Source organism: Balaenoptera borealis, assembly GCF_965194805.1.
Source record: "Balaenoptera borealis genome assembly, chromosome: 19".
NCBI classification, from domain to species: Eukaryota; Metazoa; Chordata; class Mammalia; order Artiodactyla; family Balaenopteridae; genus Balaenoptera; species Balaenoptera borealis.
In genome coordinates this window covers 16,074,760-16,091,648 of record NC_138878.1, presented here as the reverse complement: position 1 = coordinate 16,091,648, position 16,889 = coordinate 16,074,760, and the positions used below count along the sequence as shown (strand labels likewise).

Genomic DNA, 16,889 nt, shown 5'->3' with positions numbered 1-16,889 from the left:
TTTATGATAACGGCTGTGAAAGGGGCCAGAGGGAAGCAGATAAGAGAGTTGAGTGCGGGCTGGTGATGTTATGAAAGTGCACTGTTGCTAGTTAATAATGTTGTACTGGATTCTCCTTGTCACTGGAGAACTCCAAGTCCTTGGTGTGATTTGCCAATAATGAGTTAGAGGGATGCACAACCATGACTTGGGTGAGATGGTGTGCCTTATGGCTATTCTGGGAAGGAGTGGCCATGCACAAAGGGGTCAAGAGAGATGGCAGGACCCAGCACATTCTGCAGCTCCGAGCTGGGTCAGGGTTTTGTTCAGCATGTACGACAGGAGTCCCTGGGAGCTGAAGAGGGCCGTTTTTGCAGGAACTGTTGTGGGTCAGGTTTAGTTTGTTTGTTAGGCCAGCAGAAGACAGCGAATGCTGGTTTGATGGTGTTCACAGATAGTATTAAAATAGGCCGGGGTGTGCTCCCCAACAAAGACGAAGAAGCTGACAATGATAGGAAAAGCATCACCTGGAAAAGTGCAGCTTTTGAACTGGATCCTCTCCATCTCTCCATACAGACACAACTACTCCCTGGTAGTAATTTACAGGGTTGCATCAACCCCTATGGCCCTGCAGGGTATCAGTTAGTCAGTTACCACTGCGTGCCAGGGCACTTGGAAAGGCCTCCTGGTCCTCCTAGTGGAAAATCTCAGATAGCGAGGCCTCCACACAGTTCTTGACTTTTCAGCTGGGGAATCCCTTAGGCACACAGCTGATCCACCCGGCTCCCTGAACCGATGAAAGGTCATTGTTCACTGTTGTCTCAGAGATCGGCAGCAAGTCAAATGTGAGAGGGTCAAACATAGGATCCCTGGCTGGGCAGGGGAAGACTCATCAGATGAAATAAGAATCTGTAAGGCTATCTGGCAGACCCTGTGAACTAGAGCAGGGGACCCAGAATTGTTCCTGGATCTGTAGAGTCAAGTGATTTATTTCTGTACCAGTTCTGCTAAACGATGGTCACCAAGTAAGAGCAGCTTATAGGGTCTCGAAAACAGCTCCTAGAAGCCAGGTGTGAAATATTTGAGATGGGAATAGGAGCCATGGTCGGAGTCAGTGCTGTTTACAAATGATCAGGAGAACACACAAGACTGTAATGATACGAAACTGAGAGGAAAAGAACATCTGGCCGAGGGCCAGGGAACCTTCCTGATCAAATCCTTTGGGCTTTGTGTTAGCTTCCCCAGGGCTGTGGCAGGGTCATCTCCCCAGGGGGAGTTAAGATTGAACAGAAAGTATAGCAAAACCAAAGGAGAGTTGCATTTAGTGCAAGCCTGCTGTCAAGTCTCCGGTGCTCAGTCCTGGGTACCTTTCTACTCCTCTAGGAGAGATCCCACATTCTCCCTGAGCACCGACCCAGGGGTCAGAGCACCTGAGGTTTAAGATCCACATCGTCTCAGCTGCTCTGACCCTGGGCATGTGACTGAATGCTCCCGAGTCCATTTCTTCCTAAATGGGGTCAAGCTAGATGTCACCTAAGGACTTTCCCAGCTCCCAGACTACGACCTTGCATGCAGCAAGGTGGTTCCAGTGGGCCATGAAAGGCCTCCACGCAGCAACAAGGGCACTTCCCGGCTGGACAGATCCACCCTCCTCGGCTTTGGCCCTTGGCAGAGAACACGCGGGAGGATCTAGTTCAAAGCAGAAGCTTCCGGGCTGGGAGCGGCTCCTTCTTCCCCTCAGAACCCTGTTGGGAAGCCAGTCTTCTGTGGGACGGTCCCACAGGCTGTTCTGAGGTGATGGTAGCTCTGTAGCAATCCCAGTCACCTTCTTTTCTTTCTTTCGAGTCTCTTGTTTTTGAAATTTCCATCAAGTAGTGGATACCAGGTAAGTCAGACAGAGACCAGGACCGGGGGTTGATACTGTGAACATTGCAGCCTGCTACTCAAGGAGAGGGGGCTGGGCTCCCTAGTTCTGTGTCTTTTTCAGCTTTTGGTTTCCCTGTAGCTTCTGGAACTGATTATTTTTATTTCTTTAATTTCTCCCTGTCGTCGTAAAAGAGGGAGGGCCATGAGCATTGTTTGTTTTCAGGACAGAAACAGGTTTGAAAGCCCAGGAACTTTGAGCTGGGAAAGGTGACCGCTCTTGGGTTTGGAGTCTTGCTCCGGTCTTGCCTGCCATCCATCTGGAGCTGATGGGCGCCCCTTTCAATCCCTCTTAAAGAGCAGAATCACCAGCTGGAGTTGAGTTTGCCCCTGGAGCCCAGAGTTTCTCCCTCAAACAACTCGGCGCCATTGTTAGTACACCAGTGAAAGGGCAAGAGGGTAAATGTTGTCCAGAGAATAGAAAGTATGTCTGAGCTTCCCAAACACTGCCCCATCTCGAAGCACACACTTAGGTATAAGACCAAGATGGCACTGTAAGTGCCCACAACCCCAGATGTCTCTTGGCATGTATGCAACATAGAGGTTTTGCTGGGATGTAGGAGTTTGAGAACAAAACTTTGCCTTTAAGCAGGGGGGGGTACGTAGGCCCTGTGGTGCAGAGCGCTGATCAGAGAGGGATGAAGGAAAATGCAGCCACCCCACAGTGACCCTGCCTGTGGGACAGGGGCATCTGGGTCGGCTACATCCAGTGGATGGAGGGGTTGCAGAACCAGAGAGCATCCATGATGGACTGGGGTGGGGACCAGGATCCAGGGGAGGCTGGGCCGTGCCTCCACTTTGCACACAGCTGGATGCAATTATGCCTCTGGTTTCAGCTGGGCTGCTCCTCCTTCGTGTTGCCACACCGCCCCCTGGCCTCCAGCAAATCAACCAACCAAAGATGCTGTTTGATCTGGAGTTGAAAATGTGTATATCCCTCCCCTGCTCCCCAGTAGGGCAAGATTCTCTTTGTCCTTTTTGCCAGTGACAGATGTGAGTGAGCCAGGCTTGTGCTGGTTAAACTTCTCTAACAGGTTAGGAACAGGGGTAGAAATTCAGACCCAGCACCCGGGAGGTGGGAGCCAGAGGGGAGAGGACATGGGCTCAAGATGTCTCAATCTGAGAGTCTGCTTCTCCTTCTTCTCCCCTGGCAGAGAAGAGACAGGACAACGGACGGGTGTATTACGTGAACCATAACACACGCACTACCCAGTGGGAGGACCCTCGGACCCAGGGGTAAGGACTCAGGCCGGGAGGGGTCTGGGCTGGGCCCTGTGCACCTCCAGTACTGGCCCGGTGGCCTTGGACTGCATTTGTCCTCCACGGCCGATGTTCTGGGACCTTCGGCCACACACAGGTGCCCTGAGACCCTCATGACATGGTGTTGGCCCATTGAGAGCTTGAAAGTGGCACCTTAAGTTGGCCTTCCTCGTGGATACAGCATGGCCTGGCTGGCAGGTGCTGCTGGTCTCTGTGCCAATTGTGCAGGCTGCCGATTGTGTGATTTCAGAAGGGTTGAGAACCCTGCCCCAGCACTGTCAACTCCCCACCCCCCAGAAGCTAGTCTGGGATGGAGCACTGGGTGCCTTGGGATTGCTGGTGCCCGCTCAGGCCACGGCCATCCACCCAGGGCTGGTTCTTTGGCCCTGGGACAGTAGATGACCTCTCTCTGCTGCAGAACCATCCTCAGGACTTGGGTATTGCCAAGCACATTTCCTCAAGGCCCACCCTCAAGGGCTCTGCAGGGCCTGGGTGAAAACAGAGAGAAAGCAGCACTTCAGGGACCCCAGCCTCCTTAGCATGGAGGCCCAGAAGGTGAGGCCAGCCCTTAGCCCCTCTCTTCCCATGTTTCCAGGATGATCCAGGAACCAGCTCTGCCCCCAGGGTGGGAGATGAAGTACACCAGCGAGGGGGTGCGTTACTTCGTGGACCACAATACCCGCACCACCACCTTTAAGGATCCTCGCCCAGGGTTTGAGTCTGGGTAAGGACTTTGCACAGGTGACATCACTCTTCGCACAGGCCTGGTATAGCTGCTCTTACTGCCCTCTAGTGGCCAGTTTTGATGTCACACTAGTGGGGATGTGGAGGGAAGGGGCTACTCTATTTACTCAGAATAACACTGGTGGTCTTTCTCTAAAAGCAAGAGGTCTGGCTTTCTTTTTTTAAAATAAATTTATTTATTTATTTATTTTTGGCTGCGTTGGGTCTTCATTGCTGCACGTGGGCTTTCTCTAGTTGCGGCAAGCGGGGGCTACTCTTTGTTGCAGAGCACGGGCTCTAGGTGCACAGGTTTCAGTAGTTGTGGCACATGGGCTCAGTAGTTGTGGCTTATGGGCTCTGGAGCGCAGGCTCAGTAGTTGTGGCGCACGGGCTTAGTTGCTCTGTGGCACGTGGGATCTTCCCGGACCAGAGCTCGAACCCGTGCCCCCTGCCTTGGCAGGTGGATTGTTAACCACTGCGCCACCAGGGATGTCCCCCTGGCTTTATTTCTAGTTCTTTTTAGTCTTCAAATCTTCAGAAGATCTTAATGGCAGTCACTTTCTTTCTTTTATGCCTTACTTTACTCGTCTTTAAATTAACATAGCATCAGCTTTCCTTAGGACTAACAAGATGCGTTGCTAATTTTTGAGAAATCACATGGATTCCAGAAATCTTTGCTCTTTCCAGGACGAAGCAAGGTTCCCCTGGTGCCTATGACCGAAGTTTTCGGTGGAAGTATCACCAGTTCCGTTTCCTCTGCCATGTGAGTTCTGGTACTGGGACCTCCCCCGGAGATTGGGGTTGTAGAGTTATTTCAGCACAATTTTCTAGGCCAGCAGCAGGTGTTGGAATGCCTGTGTCTTAGGTGGGAGCAGGTCACTTGTCTCACCTCGAGCAGTTTTGTGACATTATCTCTAGGAAGCCAGCCAAGTTCTCTCCCCAAGCCCAGGGGGATGGGGAAGCCTGTTCAGACAGACAGGTGACCAGACTGAATAGTTACCACCAAGACCCCAATTTGAGGTTTGTTTTTTCCTTTTCTTATCAGTCAAATGCTCTCCCCAGCCATGTGAAGATCAGCGTTTCCAGGCAGACACTTTTTGAGGATTCTTTCCAACAGGTTAGAGAATAATCACCGTGTCTGAGACCAGGGGCAGGCAGGAGGTCCCTTCCTGCTACCCTGTCTTCTATCATGTAGTCTGTTAAGCCCACATGGTAGAGTTCTCAAGGCGTGGGCCTTGGTGACCGGTATCTGCTGAAGAGCAGGCCTGGCCGTCCCCTGTCCCCCACCCCCCAGCCTGCCATGGAAGGGAGAGTGGCAGGCTGGCCACGATCTTCTGTCTCCCCAGATCATGAACATGAAGCCCTATGACCTGCGCCGCCGGCTCTACATCATCATGCGCGGCGAGGAGGGCCTGGACTATGGAGGCATTGCCAGGTGAGCTGGGAGCCCTGGAAGGCTGCGCTGCACCCCGCTTCCCCTGGCTACAGGTTCCACGACCCTGGGCTTCACTTCGTCTTGAGGCAGCCGGGGCGTGTTAAGTCGGCTGTCTTGGTGTATACCTGGCATGTATAAGCTGTGTCACAATCCAAAGGGCATTGATTAGTACTCAGCTGCGTGTCATGTGCACAGGGTCAATAAATTAAAATAGCTGATATAACCCTAAAAAGAGCTCAAAGCATTGTCTTGCCCTTACCCCAGCCCACCTACAAAAGTTAACAGACTCTCTGGCAAAATGTTGCCTTGGACGATGGGGCACAAGGGCCCCGGCAGAGAGAAGGAGCATCCTGGCCTGCGGTGACGGCTCAGCTTGCTGACCTCTCATGGTGTGGGGACGTCTTCTCACTTGGTGTTGGGTTAACTTGCTTCTGGTCCTCTGTGTGCTGGTGGCGTTGCCCTCTGTGTTGGCACCCACGGATCGATTGCTCTTTTTTCCGTGGTGACTGTGGTGACCTCCTCTCTAGGCTCTGCTTGGTGGTGTGGCTCCCGCCCCGTGTGTGTCTGTCTCTCTGTGTCCTGCCAGTGGTTTTACCCTATGGTAGGTTACGTCATGCTGTTCTACCACAGGGTAGAACCACGGACAGGATACCGGGGCACCCTCTGCATCGAAGGACTCCTCGTCTGCCTGGCCACAAACAGCCCAGCAGCCAGGGACTGGCCCCCTTGGGACATCCCCCTGCTGGTTTAGCCCAAGCCCCAAAGGACTCTGAATTCTGGCTTGAGGCTTGTACCTAGGGAGCAAAGAGATGCTAAGGCGTGGGCATTGGTTCAGATGAATGCGTGGACATATGGGGAAGGGTGTGGTTGATGGGGTCTGGGGTGAGGGGATGGAAAAGTGCAAGGGCAGTGAGATACCTGCGTGGTAGCTGGTGGGAGTGAAGTGTAGACACCGCACGGGTTACAGAGTTTTCATGCAGAAGGAGTTAGGAACGTATTACCTCGTATTCACATTATGCTGCCTACTCAGGTAGGGTGGAAGCAGGGTGGCTGCTGTTCATACAGCACCTTTGCAAGATTTAGAAAAAGATGCCCTTTGTCAAGACACTTCTGTGTTGGAATATGGCCGAGATGTACTGGTTTTATCAGAAAAAAGGCAGCTTGACTGCTACTTGCAGGAAAATTGTTGTGATAAATGTACAGATCTGTGATACTGTAACATCGTGTCGTTGTGCAGTGCACAGCCTACACAACTGTGCATGGTGGCTCTGGGTGCAAGGAGCTCCTTTGCCATTAGGCGCTCTGGATAACAGATGGAAAGTCCTGGAATGCAGCACCTGGAGCCAACATGCAGGCACGCAGGTTTTCCTGAGCATCACCGTCAAGTGCAGTTGTTGTGGTTCACCCTAGGTCTGACCCTGCCCCGTTCACTGACCAGCTGTTCGCAGAGGTTAGCCCAGGTGCTGATCCCAGTGGGGCTGCCTCCCCAGGACGCATGTCTCCAGACTAGGTGAAACAGGACAGCACAGGAGAGTCGCACCTCCAGAACAGGTGTGCAGGGAGGGATCCATTAGTTCTGTTTTTCTCTCTCTTCTCTCACAGAGAGTGGTTTTTCCTCCTGTCCCACGAGGTGCTCAACCCCATGTACTGTTTATTTGAATACGCCGGGAAGAACAATTACTGCCTGCAGATCAACCCCGCCTCCTCCATCAACCCCGACCACCTCACCTACTTCCGCTTTATTGGCAGATTCATTGCCATGGTAAGATTCGATGCCACGAGCCCTCCAGGGAGGGCGGCGACCCTCTACACCACCAGCAGCCGCTGCAGCCTGGCGCCCCCCTCTCTGAGCCCCACCCTCATCCTTTTACAGAACTACTCACTAAAGATGCAAAAAGCTAGCGAGAGTTCTGGAAATAGTTCAGAGCTCTCTCAGTGGCCACCCCAGGGCACTGAGAAGGTTTTCGTGTTGATTTGTGTAGGATTTGTCAAGCGAAAGCCCAGGGTCCCTGGATCAAAGTCTTCACTTAACATTCAGCACATGCTCTGTTGAGGGTGGGGCATGACGGGCACGGCCCACCTGCTGCCTGTCTCTGGGTGTTGCCACAAGCTGGGTGGCAGCGTTTGGGAATGTCCGACTGAGACTCGGGCCTTCTGGAAGGGGATTAGGAATCTACACTAGCTGAGAATAGAGCCCTAGTAGACCGGTTGGTGCAAGATGCAGGAGGCATCTGTCAGGAGGATGGCAAAGTAGGGAAGGGGGAGTTAGGTATTTGTATTTACGTAGAAACAGGAGCACAGTGTGAATATCCTGTTGAGTGTCTCATGAGCATCACGAACCAGGATGGGGACGGGAGCCCGTGAGGGCCACGGTCCCGCTGCCACATTTGGTAGTTTGAGAGGTTTCACTGCTAGCTTTCCTTCACTTCTTCCCCTGACTTCCCGAGTGAGTGTCTGCCCCGCTCCCCTCTCAGGAGGACCCAAGAGCCCATGACTAAATATGTCCCTTCCCTTTGTCTGGAAGTTCTTGGCCAAGGTGCTGGGCTCAGGAAGTGGGCACATTCTTCCCCGGTCTAGAGACCCGCCTGGCCCTGCAGCGGACAGGACAGACCAGTAAAACCCTAGACTATTACTCACCACTGGCCCGCCAGCAGACGCGTCTGCATTATTTTTGGCTGCCTCTGCTGCCCAGCTCAGAGCAGCAGTGAGTCAGGGCTGCCACCTGGAGCTGTGCTGAATGAGTCGTCTCTGTACGCCTGGGGGCAGATCTCTGCTAGAGCAGGGAGCCGGCAGGCAGGCAGTGGGCCGGAGGTGGGTTCCTGAGCAGCCAGCTCTGCTCATCTCCGAGGTCTGCAGGCGGGACCAAGAGTGCTGCAGGCTTTCCCTTCAGGCCCCTGGGGTAACCGGATGCTGAGGAGGGCAGGGAGCAGTAGCTGGGCAGTAGCTGATATGGGGCGTCCTAGGAAAACCAGATCTCTCTGCCATGTCTCTTCCTTCCTCAGGCTCTGTACCATGGAAAGTTCATCGATACAGGCTTCACCCTCCCTTTCTACAAGCGGATGCTAAACAAGAGACCAACCCTGAAAGACCTGGAATCCATCGACCCCGAATTCTACAAATCTATCATCTGGATCAAGTGAGTCCCCTCCAGCGCCCTGTGCTGGGAGAAGAGGGAGTCTCAGGGTGGGTAGTAGTGCGGGTGGAGGCACAGCTTCTAGGTCCCCCTGCAGGGCAGCTCTGGAATTCTCTCCTTGCCATCAGGGAGATGTCCCGTGACACCTTTCTGGGTTCTAGGCCACCTGTGAGTCCTCGTGTCCCACGGGCACTAAAAGTGAGTGACGGAGCAGGAGGGAGGGAAGACCCTTCTAAGACAGACATCTTCCCTCTTGCTCTCTCGTGCCCCCAGAGAGAACAATCTGGAAGAGTGCGGCCTAGAGCTGTACTTCATCCAGGACATGGAGATCCTGGGCAAGGTGACAACCCATGAGCTGAAGGAAGGTGGTGAGAGCATCCGAGTGACAGAGGAGAACAAGGAAGAGTACATCATGTGAGTTTCAGGCGCTGGGGAGCCAGGGGCCTGGAGAAGGGGGAGCAGAGACACAGCTGGCTGCAGAGGAAGGGTCTCCCGCTCTCATCCCGGGGCCCCCTCTTCAGCCAGGCCCCCACGCGTGGCCCCGGGGTCACCAGGGATGGAAAGAACCTCTCACTTTGCACTGACCTTAGATGGCTGCCATGGCCAGTCACGTGCTGACCAGAGCCGGGGCAGCCAGAGCCCGAGGCCCTCTGTGCCAGCTCCTGGGTGCCCTTTGTTCCCAAGTGGTAGACGTCAAGACCGCAAGGCTGAGTTTCTTCGAAGAGGCATCAAGCTTCGACGCATCCCTCGTCTTTCTCCTAACTCAAAGGGTGTCTGTGTCCTGCCCGCTTAAACCCACTATCGCACGTGAGATTGTGCATGAATGTGCCCATTACTTCAGGACCCTTTGTCTCGTCTTTTAACCTCCACTCGTCTGAGGTTCAGGCAGCAGTGGTGAGAGGAGCAGGAGGGGGGGATTTCAAAGATTCAAGCGTCTCCGGGTTACTCTGAGGTTTTAAAGGCCGTGCCCTTGGGGCCGGCCGCAGCCTGGGAGTCCCGCCTGCCCGAGGTCAACTCTCAGCTACCTCCTTGCTGCCGATAACAGCCCCCTGGCAGGCCCTGGCGGTGGCCTCCTAGGCAGTGGGTCTCGGGCTCCTCCGACGGCCGGTCTTGGTTTCAGGCTGCTGACTGACTGGCGTTTCACCCGGGGCGTGGAAGAGCAGACCAAGGCCTTCCTGGATGGCTTCAACGAGGTGGCCCCCCTGGAGTGGTTGCGCTACTTTGACGAGAAAGAGCTGGAGGTGAGGGCTGAGGTTGTTGGGACCCTGGACCCCTGCCCCTGGGGCTGTCCTGCCCTTTGATAGCCTCGCCGCGCACCCACAGCGACTCACCAGTGAAGCCCTGCGCTCCCCCAGGACGGTGGCAGCGGGCGAATAACATTGATTTGCGTCTCGCACCTGCCCTCGCCTGGGCCCTTGTCTGCAGGGGGTCCACATGTTACCCTTATTATTAAAACTGCCGGCAGAAATAGTTGAAGATGTGTGGGATGCTTTCATCTGCCAGGGAGTGGATGAGGCACGGCGCAGCATGGGGAGAGGGCTGGCGCCGGGTGCCTGACACCCTCTCTCTCCACCGCAGCTGATGCTGTGCGGCATGCAGGAGATAGACATGAGCGACTGGCAGAAGAACACTATCTACCGGCACTACACCAAGAACAGCAAGCAGATCCAGTGGTTCTGGCAGGTGGGTACTGGGTCTGGTCCCTGCAGTCAGGGTGAGGGTCTGGCCAGGGATGTTTGAGCAGTCCCCACAGAAAGCGAGACCCGATTCGACCGCAAGCTTGACGACGCTTGTCTTATCACCTCCCTCGTCTGTGACACTCTCCTCACCTCCCCCAACTTGCAAAAGGAGATGAAAAACCCACCCTTGGGAGGAAAGGAGCTGTTGCAGCTGGGTCGTGGCCACTGCATTTGGCAGGAGGTGTCAGTGGTGGGCCAGCTCCCAATGCTGGTGTGTGTGTGTGGACGGGGGGTGGTTTAGGCAGGAGGGAGAGCTCTCGTGGGTCGCGTGGTCTCCTTCCCGCCAGGTGGGGTGGGAAAGCCTGGGCTTGCTCCAGAGAAGCTGAAAGAGCTTGATGTCCTAGATACAGTGAATCGATTCCTTTATATGAGTGGGTCTTGCCGTTGTTGTCCTTTTGAAGTATAGCGTACATAAAAAAGAATGAGCGTATATAGGTTTTCTGTGGAGGTAAAATTCACATACCATAAAAGTTCACCATGTTAAGCATTTTAAGGTATACAGTTCAGTGGCTTTTACAGTGGCTTTTGACAATGTTGTGGAACCATCACCACTATCGAATTCCAGCACATTTCATCTCCCTTTAAAAGAAACCTCATACAGGGAATTCCCTGGCAGTCCAGTGGTTAGGACTCCAAGCTCTCACTGCCGAGGGCCCAGATTAGGGCCCAGGTTCAATCCCTGGTCGGGGAACTAAGATCCCACAAGCCATGCGGTGCAGCCAAAAACAAAAACAAACCTCATACCTATTAAGCAGTCACTCTCATCCTTAGTAATTTTTTAAAAATTAATTAATTATTTTTTGGCTGCGTTGGGTCTTTTTTGCTGCGCACGGGCTTTCTCTAGTTTCAGTGAGCGGGGGCTACTCTTTGTTGTGGAGCACGGGCTCTAGACGCGCGGGCTTCAGAGTTACGGTGCGTGGACTCAGTAGTTGTGGCACACGGGCTTAGCTGCTCCATGGCATGTGGCATCCTCCCGGACCAGGGCTCGAACCCCTGTCCCCTGCATTGGCAGGCGGATTCTTAACCACTGAGCCACCAGGGAAGCCCCTTAGTGTGTTTTTAAAAGTGGAACTTGCATGGGAAGGAGACTACCTGGCCTGAGGTGTCCCTGAGACCAAGAGACGTCACATAGATTGGTGGGAACGGTCTGTAAGCACAGCCTCTTTGAGCAGCTTTGGGGTTTCCCAGGTACTGGCTGTCACCTCCCCACCCAGCCTGGGCTCCATGTTCTCAGCCCTAAAGAGGGGCCCTGGCTGACTGGAGAGCTACAGGTCAGGGCGAAGCGCTGGGCCATGGGGGCCCTGACTCTGCCTTGGCTTGCGGGGTTCCAGGTGGTGAAGGAGATGGACAACGAGAAGAGAATCCGGCTGCTGCAGTTTGTCACTGGGACCTGCCGCCTGCCTGTTGGGGGATTCACCGAGCTCATTGGTATGTTTTCCCTTGCCCTGCTGGCACCCTTGGGTGGCGGTGAGGACAGCTCAAAGCGGGAGCAGGACCTAGTGTCTTCCGGGAAGCAAGTCAGGGGAAGGGGGCTGAGCCATCTGCGGTGGAGTCGGAGGGTCCTGCCTTAGGAAGGGACCATCCTGTTACATACAGCGTGTTCTTCTTTGGGTACCAGGTAGCAACGGGCCACAGAAGTTTTGCATTGACAAGGTCGGCAAGGAAACCTGGCTGCCCAGAAGCCACACCTGGTGAGTGCGCTGGGTTTGGCGGGAGGTGGCCAGCACCCGAGACCCGGTGAGCCACGGAGGGCAGCTCTGTGGGCAAGGTGGCTTCAGGGCCTTGACCCGGGCAACTTGTGTGTAGTTCTGGGGTTTGGGGAGGAGGGGCTCCTGGGCCTGGGCCTCTGATCTTTTGGGAGTTGCGACAGCAGTTATGTGCCCTGACGGCCAGAGCAGGTACGAAATACTGAAACGCTCCTATTCCAGTCGGCAAAGAGCTGCTGTCCTGAGTACCCCCTGCCCGCAGTTCCCCATTTCCCTTGCAGCCCTGCCTCCTCTGACCGCTTCATGGTCCAGGGACACAGCACAGCCTTCAGGGACCCTGTTCTGGTGTCTGGCTGGCTGGCATTGTGGTCGAGCCACAGTCTGGGAACTCTTTTGACCCCACCCTGTGGCTGTTAGAGCTCTGACCTCCCTGTGCCGACTGCCCTACTCTCCTTTCTCAACAGTTTCAACCGGCTGGATCTGCCACCATACAAGAGCTACGAACAGCTGAAGGAGAAGCTGCTGTATGCCGTTGAGGAGACCGAGGGCTTTGGACAGGAGTAACTCAGGCTGCCCCTTCCCACACCCCCAGCACATATGTAGTCTTGAGTCCTGCCTGCCCGAGAAGCTGCTGGCCGCACAGCCCGGGAGGCCCCTGCAGATGGTGGCCCTGCGTAGGACCACACTGTCATCAGGCTGGTGGCAGCAGAGCCTGACCTGAAGAGGCCCTGCCCACCCCACCCTCCTAACCACTGGTGGCAGTCTGGAATAAAGCCCCCATGTCACTCTTGGCCCCATCAACCACTGCAAATTCTGGAGGGCTGACCCTCTCTGTAGAGCTCACCCTCCTTCTCCCCCGAGACCAATCCTAGGTGTGTGTGAGTGTGCAAGGTGGGGCGCGCCATGCTGAAGCCCTAGGCCTCATGGGCTGGTTAGGTGAGATGGAGACCGACCACTCGGGGTAGGTGTTCTGGGCTGACAAAGCCCACGGTCTTTGCCAGTAAAAGAGGTTCTGTTTTGTATAGAACTTTTCCAGTGATCTGTATAAATGAAGGTCTGAGGGAGCGGAGCTCCAGATCAAGGTCACCTCTCGTCCCTCGCTAGCCGTCTCCAGCTACAGAGGCTGAGCAGCACGGCCCCCCCCTCCACTCATTGCTGGCCAGTTGGTTCTTTCCAGCAGATAAAGGGTTGTACCAGCTGCTTGGGTGTTGCGGATGGAAACGGCAAACCCCCTCAGACTTTCTTTTCCCTTTTACATACACTTGAAACATTTTGTGTGTAGGGCTGCTTTGCGTTCTGTTGTTGGTATGCTGCTGTCACCACTTCCTGTCAAGGAGCTGGTGCGCCAGGCATGGCTGGGACCCTGAGGGACCCAGCACTGTTGGTCCAGGTATTTCCCAAACAGCTGCTCCCCTTAGGCACCTGCTTAGCAGTTCTATGAGCTCAGGCAGGCCTGACCCGGCAGCTCAGCTTCCCAGCAGCCTTGTCCCCGACCCTTGACAGAGACAGAAGGGGGTTGTTGTCCTGAGTGGCACCCCAACCTCTCTGCCTCCAGTAGACAACTCCCTTTGCTAGATGGGGTGACGGGGCACGTGGGGCTGACCTGGCAAGCCCCCGGACCTCCAGGCGGCACATGCGTCCAGGTTGAGAATGAAGTGCACCCCAGCTACTGTAGAGTGTGTTCACTCTGCCTAGAAGTGCAGCTTTACCTGCACAGAGGAAACGATGCTCTTGGAAGCCAGCAGAAGGGCCCTGAGCTGCTGCCCACAGTCTGACTTGATTGCTGGAGCTCCTGCCAGCCTCTGCCGTGGGCATCCCGCTGTGTGTTGAGATCTTCCAGGCGAATACTCTCCTCTGGGATGCTGGAGTGGTGATTGTCGCTGGGCCCCCGTGCAGGCCCTCAGACCGGCTACGGGGTCTTCTGAGGACAGTCTCGTGCTCCCAGGTCTTCGTCCTTCCCCCTGGCCCATGTTGGCTCTGTTGCGTGTGCTGATTCGAGTGGCTCAGCTCACTGCAGCCCAACCTTTCTTCTTCCCTCGAATCGTTGGCAGTGCTTCCCTGCGGTGTCTCACCACGTTGGGGGTTGGGGTGCAAGCTGCCTTGCGGGTTTTGGGAGCCTCAGGCTCTTGCGTGTGCAGTGTTGTCATGTGGGTGTGGGTGTGTACATACGTGTATATAACTGAGGTGTCTGTACGGAATGCCCTTTGGTAGCTCTGAGTTGGTCACCAGATTGTTTTGTAATGCCCACCCCCTTGCCTCGGTATTGCCAGTTTCTTGTGCAATAAACAATCAGCAGCTGTGGGTGGTGTTGGCGTGGATGTGTCCAAAATTACTGTCCTCCAGACAAAAGGCTTCTAGGCCCCACAGACCCTCCAGGTCCAGACAGGGGCGGACATTCCATGACCTTGCTGGTTTTGAGAATTGTGTGCGTCATTAACCAAGACAGCCACACTTCTGGAGGGTGGCTGAGTGCTCGTCCGGGGACCACAGGCTTCGGCGCTCGGTCAGTTGCCTCACAGCACCCTTTCGGCCTGGGTTTCTCTGAGCAGTTGCCGTGGAGCCAGAGCACCAACAGCTGAGCCTGCGGGTCGGACCGGCTTCAGGAACCGGCTCCCGGGGACAGTGTTCTGGGCAATCATTCATTCGAGAAACATTTCCTGGGGTTTCTTGAGTTCCGTGATCATAGAGGGACTCCCTGATCTTGAGCTCATCATGGTCAGACAAGGGCTTGCCGCCCACTTTTTTGAACACTTGAAGGTCCAGATAGGACCCATCAGTGCGGTCTTGATGCTTTTGACATGGAAATGACTTTGTCCTGGATCAGGCCTTGCTCTCACCGGGCTTCTTCCCGAGGGAGGCAGAGGTGGCAGAGCATCTCCTCCCTGGAGTTCATCAGCTGAACTCACTATCCCCAGCACCGAAGCTATGCTTTGAGGAAACTATCGACAAAAGTCCACACATTATGCAGACGTCTCATAATAAATTCCAATAAGACATCTCTAGTCGAAATTGTTCTCCCTGCTCTTATCCCCAGAAGTAACTGCTTTTCAGTTTGCTGTCCTTCCAGAGTATTTTTGTGTGTATAAATCATATGTACATATAATTTTAAAATGTACTAAAGATGAGATCTTACACATATTGAGCAACTCATCTCATTAAATGAGATATTATTAGGGACACCTTTCCATGTTCATCAACATAGGTCCAGTGAATTCTTTAGTGTGTGATATCCCATGTCATTGTTGTCCTGTAACACAACCATCTTTGTCCTAACAGGCATTGCATTTGTGTCCAACAGTTTGCTGGTGGAGGCTCTTGGTCAGGTCTTGTGCACCGATGCTGCTCTTCTGGGAGGGGGCAGTCCTGGAGTTGGACGGTTGACTGTGCACCTTTATTTTTATTTCAAGGTTGTAAAAAAGGTTTAGAAGTCCAAGATAGGAAGGGTCCACAGTGAAAGCCCCACTCTTTTGTTCCTCAGGCATTCTGATCACCTTCTAGAGGCGACTGTTGTTGCTGGTTTCTTTTGGATCCCTCCAGATAGACTTTAAAATCCCAACAGATTCTACTCAATTGCCCTTCAAAAAGGTTCTTGTTTTACCAGCCTTAGCAATGGAGAGGACCCCTTGCCTCCCCACTCTGCGAACTGGATCTGTGAGCTCCCCTGTCTGTTCTTCCAGCTCTTTTTTCACTTTTCCATCTCCTAACTCTGGGCATCTGCCCTTTTGCTTTTACATGATCATAGTGTTTTTTTAAAAAAAATTCATTTATGTTCTATTCTGTAACCATAATGAAGTCTGTACTTTTCTAAAGGTTTATTCAAAAAACTGAAAAGCAAGAAAAATGTTTATATCACTATGATGATATAAATGCTGTTTACTCCAGAACTAAATGGTATAATGTAGTACAACTATTTCTCCTTCATACAGCTCTTTCACCCTAGGGATTCTAATTACTGATCCTTGTTTTTACTGTATCCTCATTTTTTTTTCTTACTCTTAAGTGTTTCAAGTTAAATTAGACAAGCAGGAAGCCTCCCTACCTCTACACGCTGTAGTAAGTTCCTGATAAAATTAGCCAAAGCTACAAATTATTTTGGAACTGAAGAGCAAATATGACTCCCTTTGTCACCCAAGGTCCCCAGTGGGGCTCAAGACTTTATATAAGGTGGGACCTCACTGGATCTGGAAAGCTCAGCTGTTGCTACCCCATTGCCCTTCTATATTGGGGCTCACATCATCCTTCTAGAAAAACTTACACTAAAGATCTACGTGCTTCCTTTCAGAGGAATGCTTACAAATAGCAGGCTCTTGATCTTCAGCTAAACTCAGCAACAACAAGGCCCCAGCCTCATCTTGGGGAAGAAAATTGAGTCAGTGCCCAAAGTTATTACCTCTGCTCATTTCCCTACACTCTCCCCCATGAGTCTAGCTTTCAATACCCTTTTCTCCACGTCCCTCTGATTCTGAGGTTGGTTTAAGTTTCACAGTCACAAGGTCACTTTCCTGTGGTCCATGCTGCACGAGTCAGGCACCAATCAGCTGACTCAGATCGGAGCACGTGACTTGTCTTTGGCACACTTTCTGTTTTTTGTACCTTCTGAACGTCATCATGGACTCAGGGCCTCATCACTCCAACTCAGTTGGTCCCAGTGACAATGATCATTGTTTTCTTTTTGATGCTTGTCACAGTTTTGGCCCCTTCAACTCGACTCTCTTGTCACCTCTCCAGATATACTTGATGGTCTCCATGACATCTAGTCCCAACACTAGTTCTCTTGCCCAAACACAGAATCAACTACCTCACTAGGAGCCCTGGTTCTTTTTGGTGTAAAATAGTACTAGAAACCAAAATGTGGGGTTCCATCAAGATGGTACCATGAACTCATGACTTGATCAGCTTCTCGGCTCCAAATGTATAATATAAAAAGGGAACACAAAATATAAAAAGACAGAAAAAAAGGCTGGTTCAAAAACAAGATAAATAAGTCCATG

At 53.2% G+C, this 16,889-nt stretch overlaps 1 protein-coding gene across 2 annotated transcripts in view; it reads left to right on the top strand.

Annotated features, from left to right (window-relative positions):
• WWP2 (WW domain containing E3 ubiquitin protein ligase 2) overlaps positions 1-14,199 on the top strand; it is a 141,894-nt gene extending 127,695 nt beyond the window's left edge. Inside the window, exons 12-24 of one of the 2 annotated variants that reach the window (XM_082369813.1) lie at positions 3,057-3,138; positions 3,758-3,886; positions 4,573-4,648; positions 4,931-5,002; positions 5,232-5,320; positions 6,923-7,082; positions 8,323-8,456; positions 8,727-8,867; positions 9,574-9,694; positions 10,032-10,136; positions 11,524-11,620; positions 11,811-11,883; positions 12,363-14,199. In XM_082369813.1, the coding sequence (XP_082225939.1) occupies positions 3,057-3,138; positions 3,758-3,886; positions 4,573-4,648; positions 4,931-5,002; positions 5,232-5,320; positions 6,923-7,082; positions 8,323-8,456; positions 8,727-8,867; positions 9,574-9,694; positions 10,032-10,136; positions 11,524-11,620; positions 11,811-11,883; positions 12,363-12,462 (1,379 nt within the window). In that variant the 3' untranslated portion in view covers positions 12,463-14,199. The remainder of the gene's footprint in view (positions 1-3,056; positions 3,139-3,757; positions 3,887-4,572; positions 4,649-4,930; positions 5,003-5,231; positions 5,321-6,922; positions 7,083-8,322; positions 8,457-8,726; positions 8,868-9,573; positions 9,695-10,031; positions 10,137-11,523; positions 11,621-11,810; positions 11,884-12,362) is intronic. The other variant, XM_082369814.1, reaches the window with a different exon arrangement.
• Positions 14,200-16,889: the final 2,690 nt, after the last annotated feature.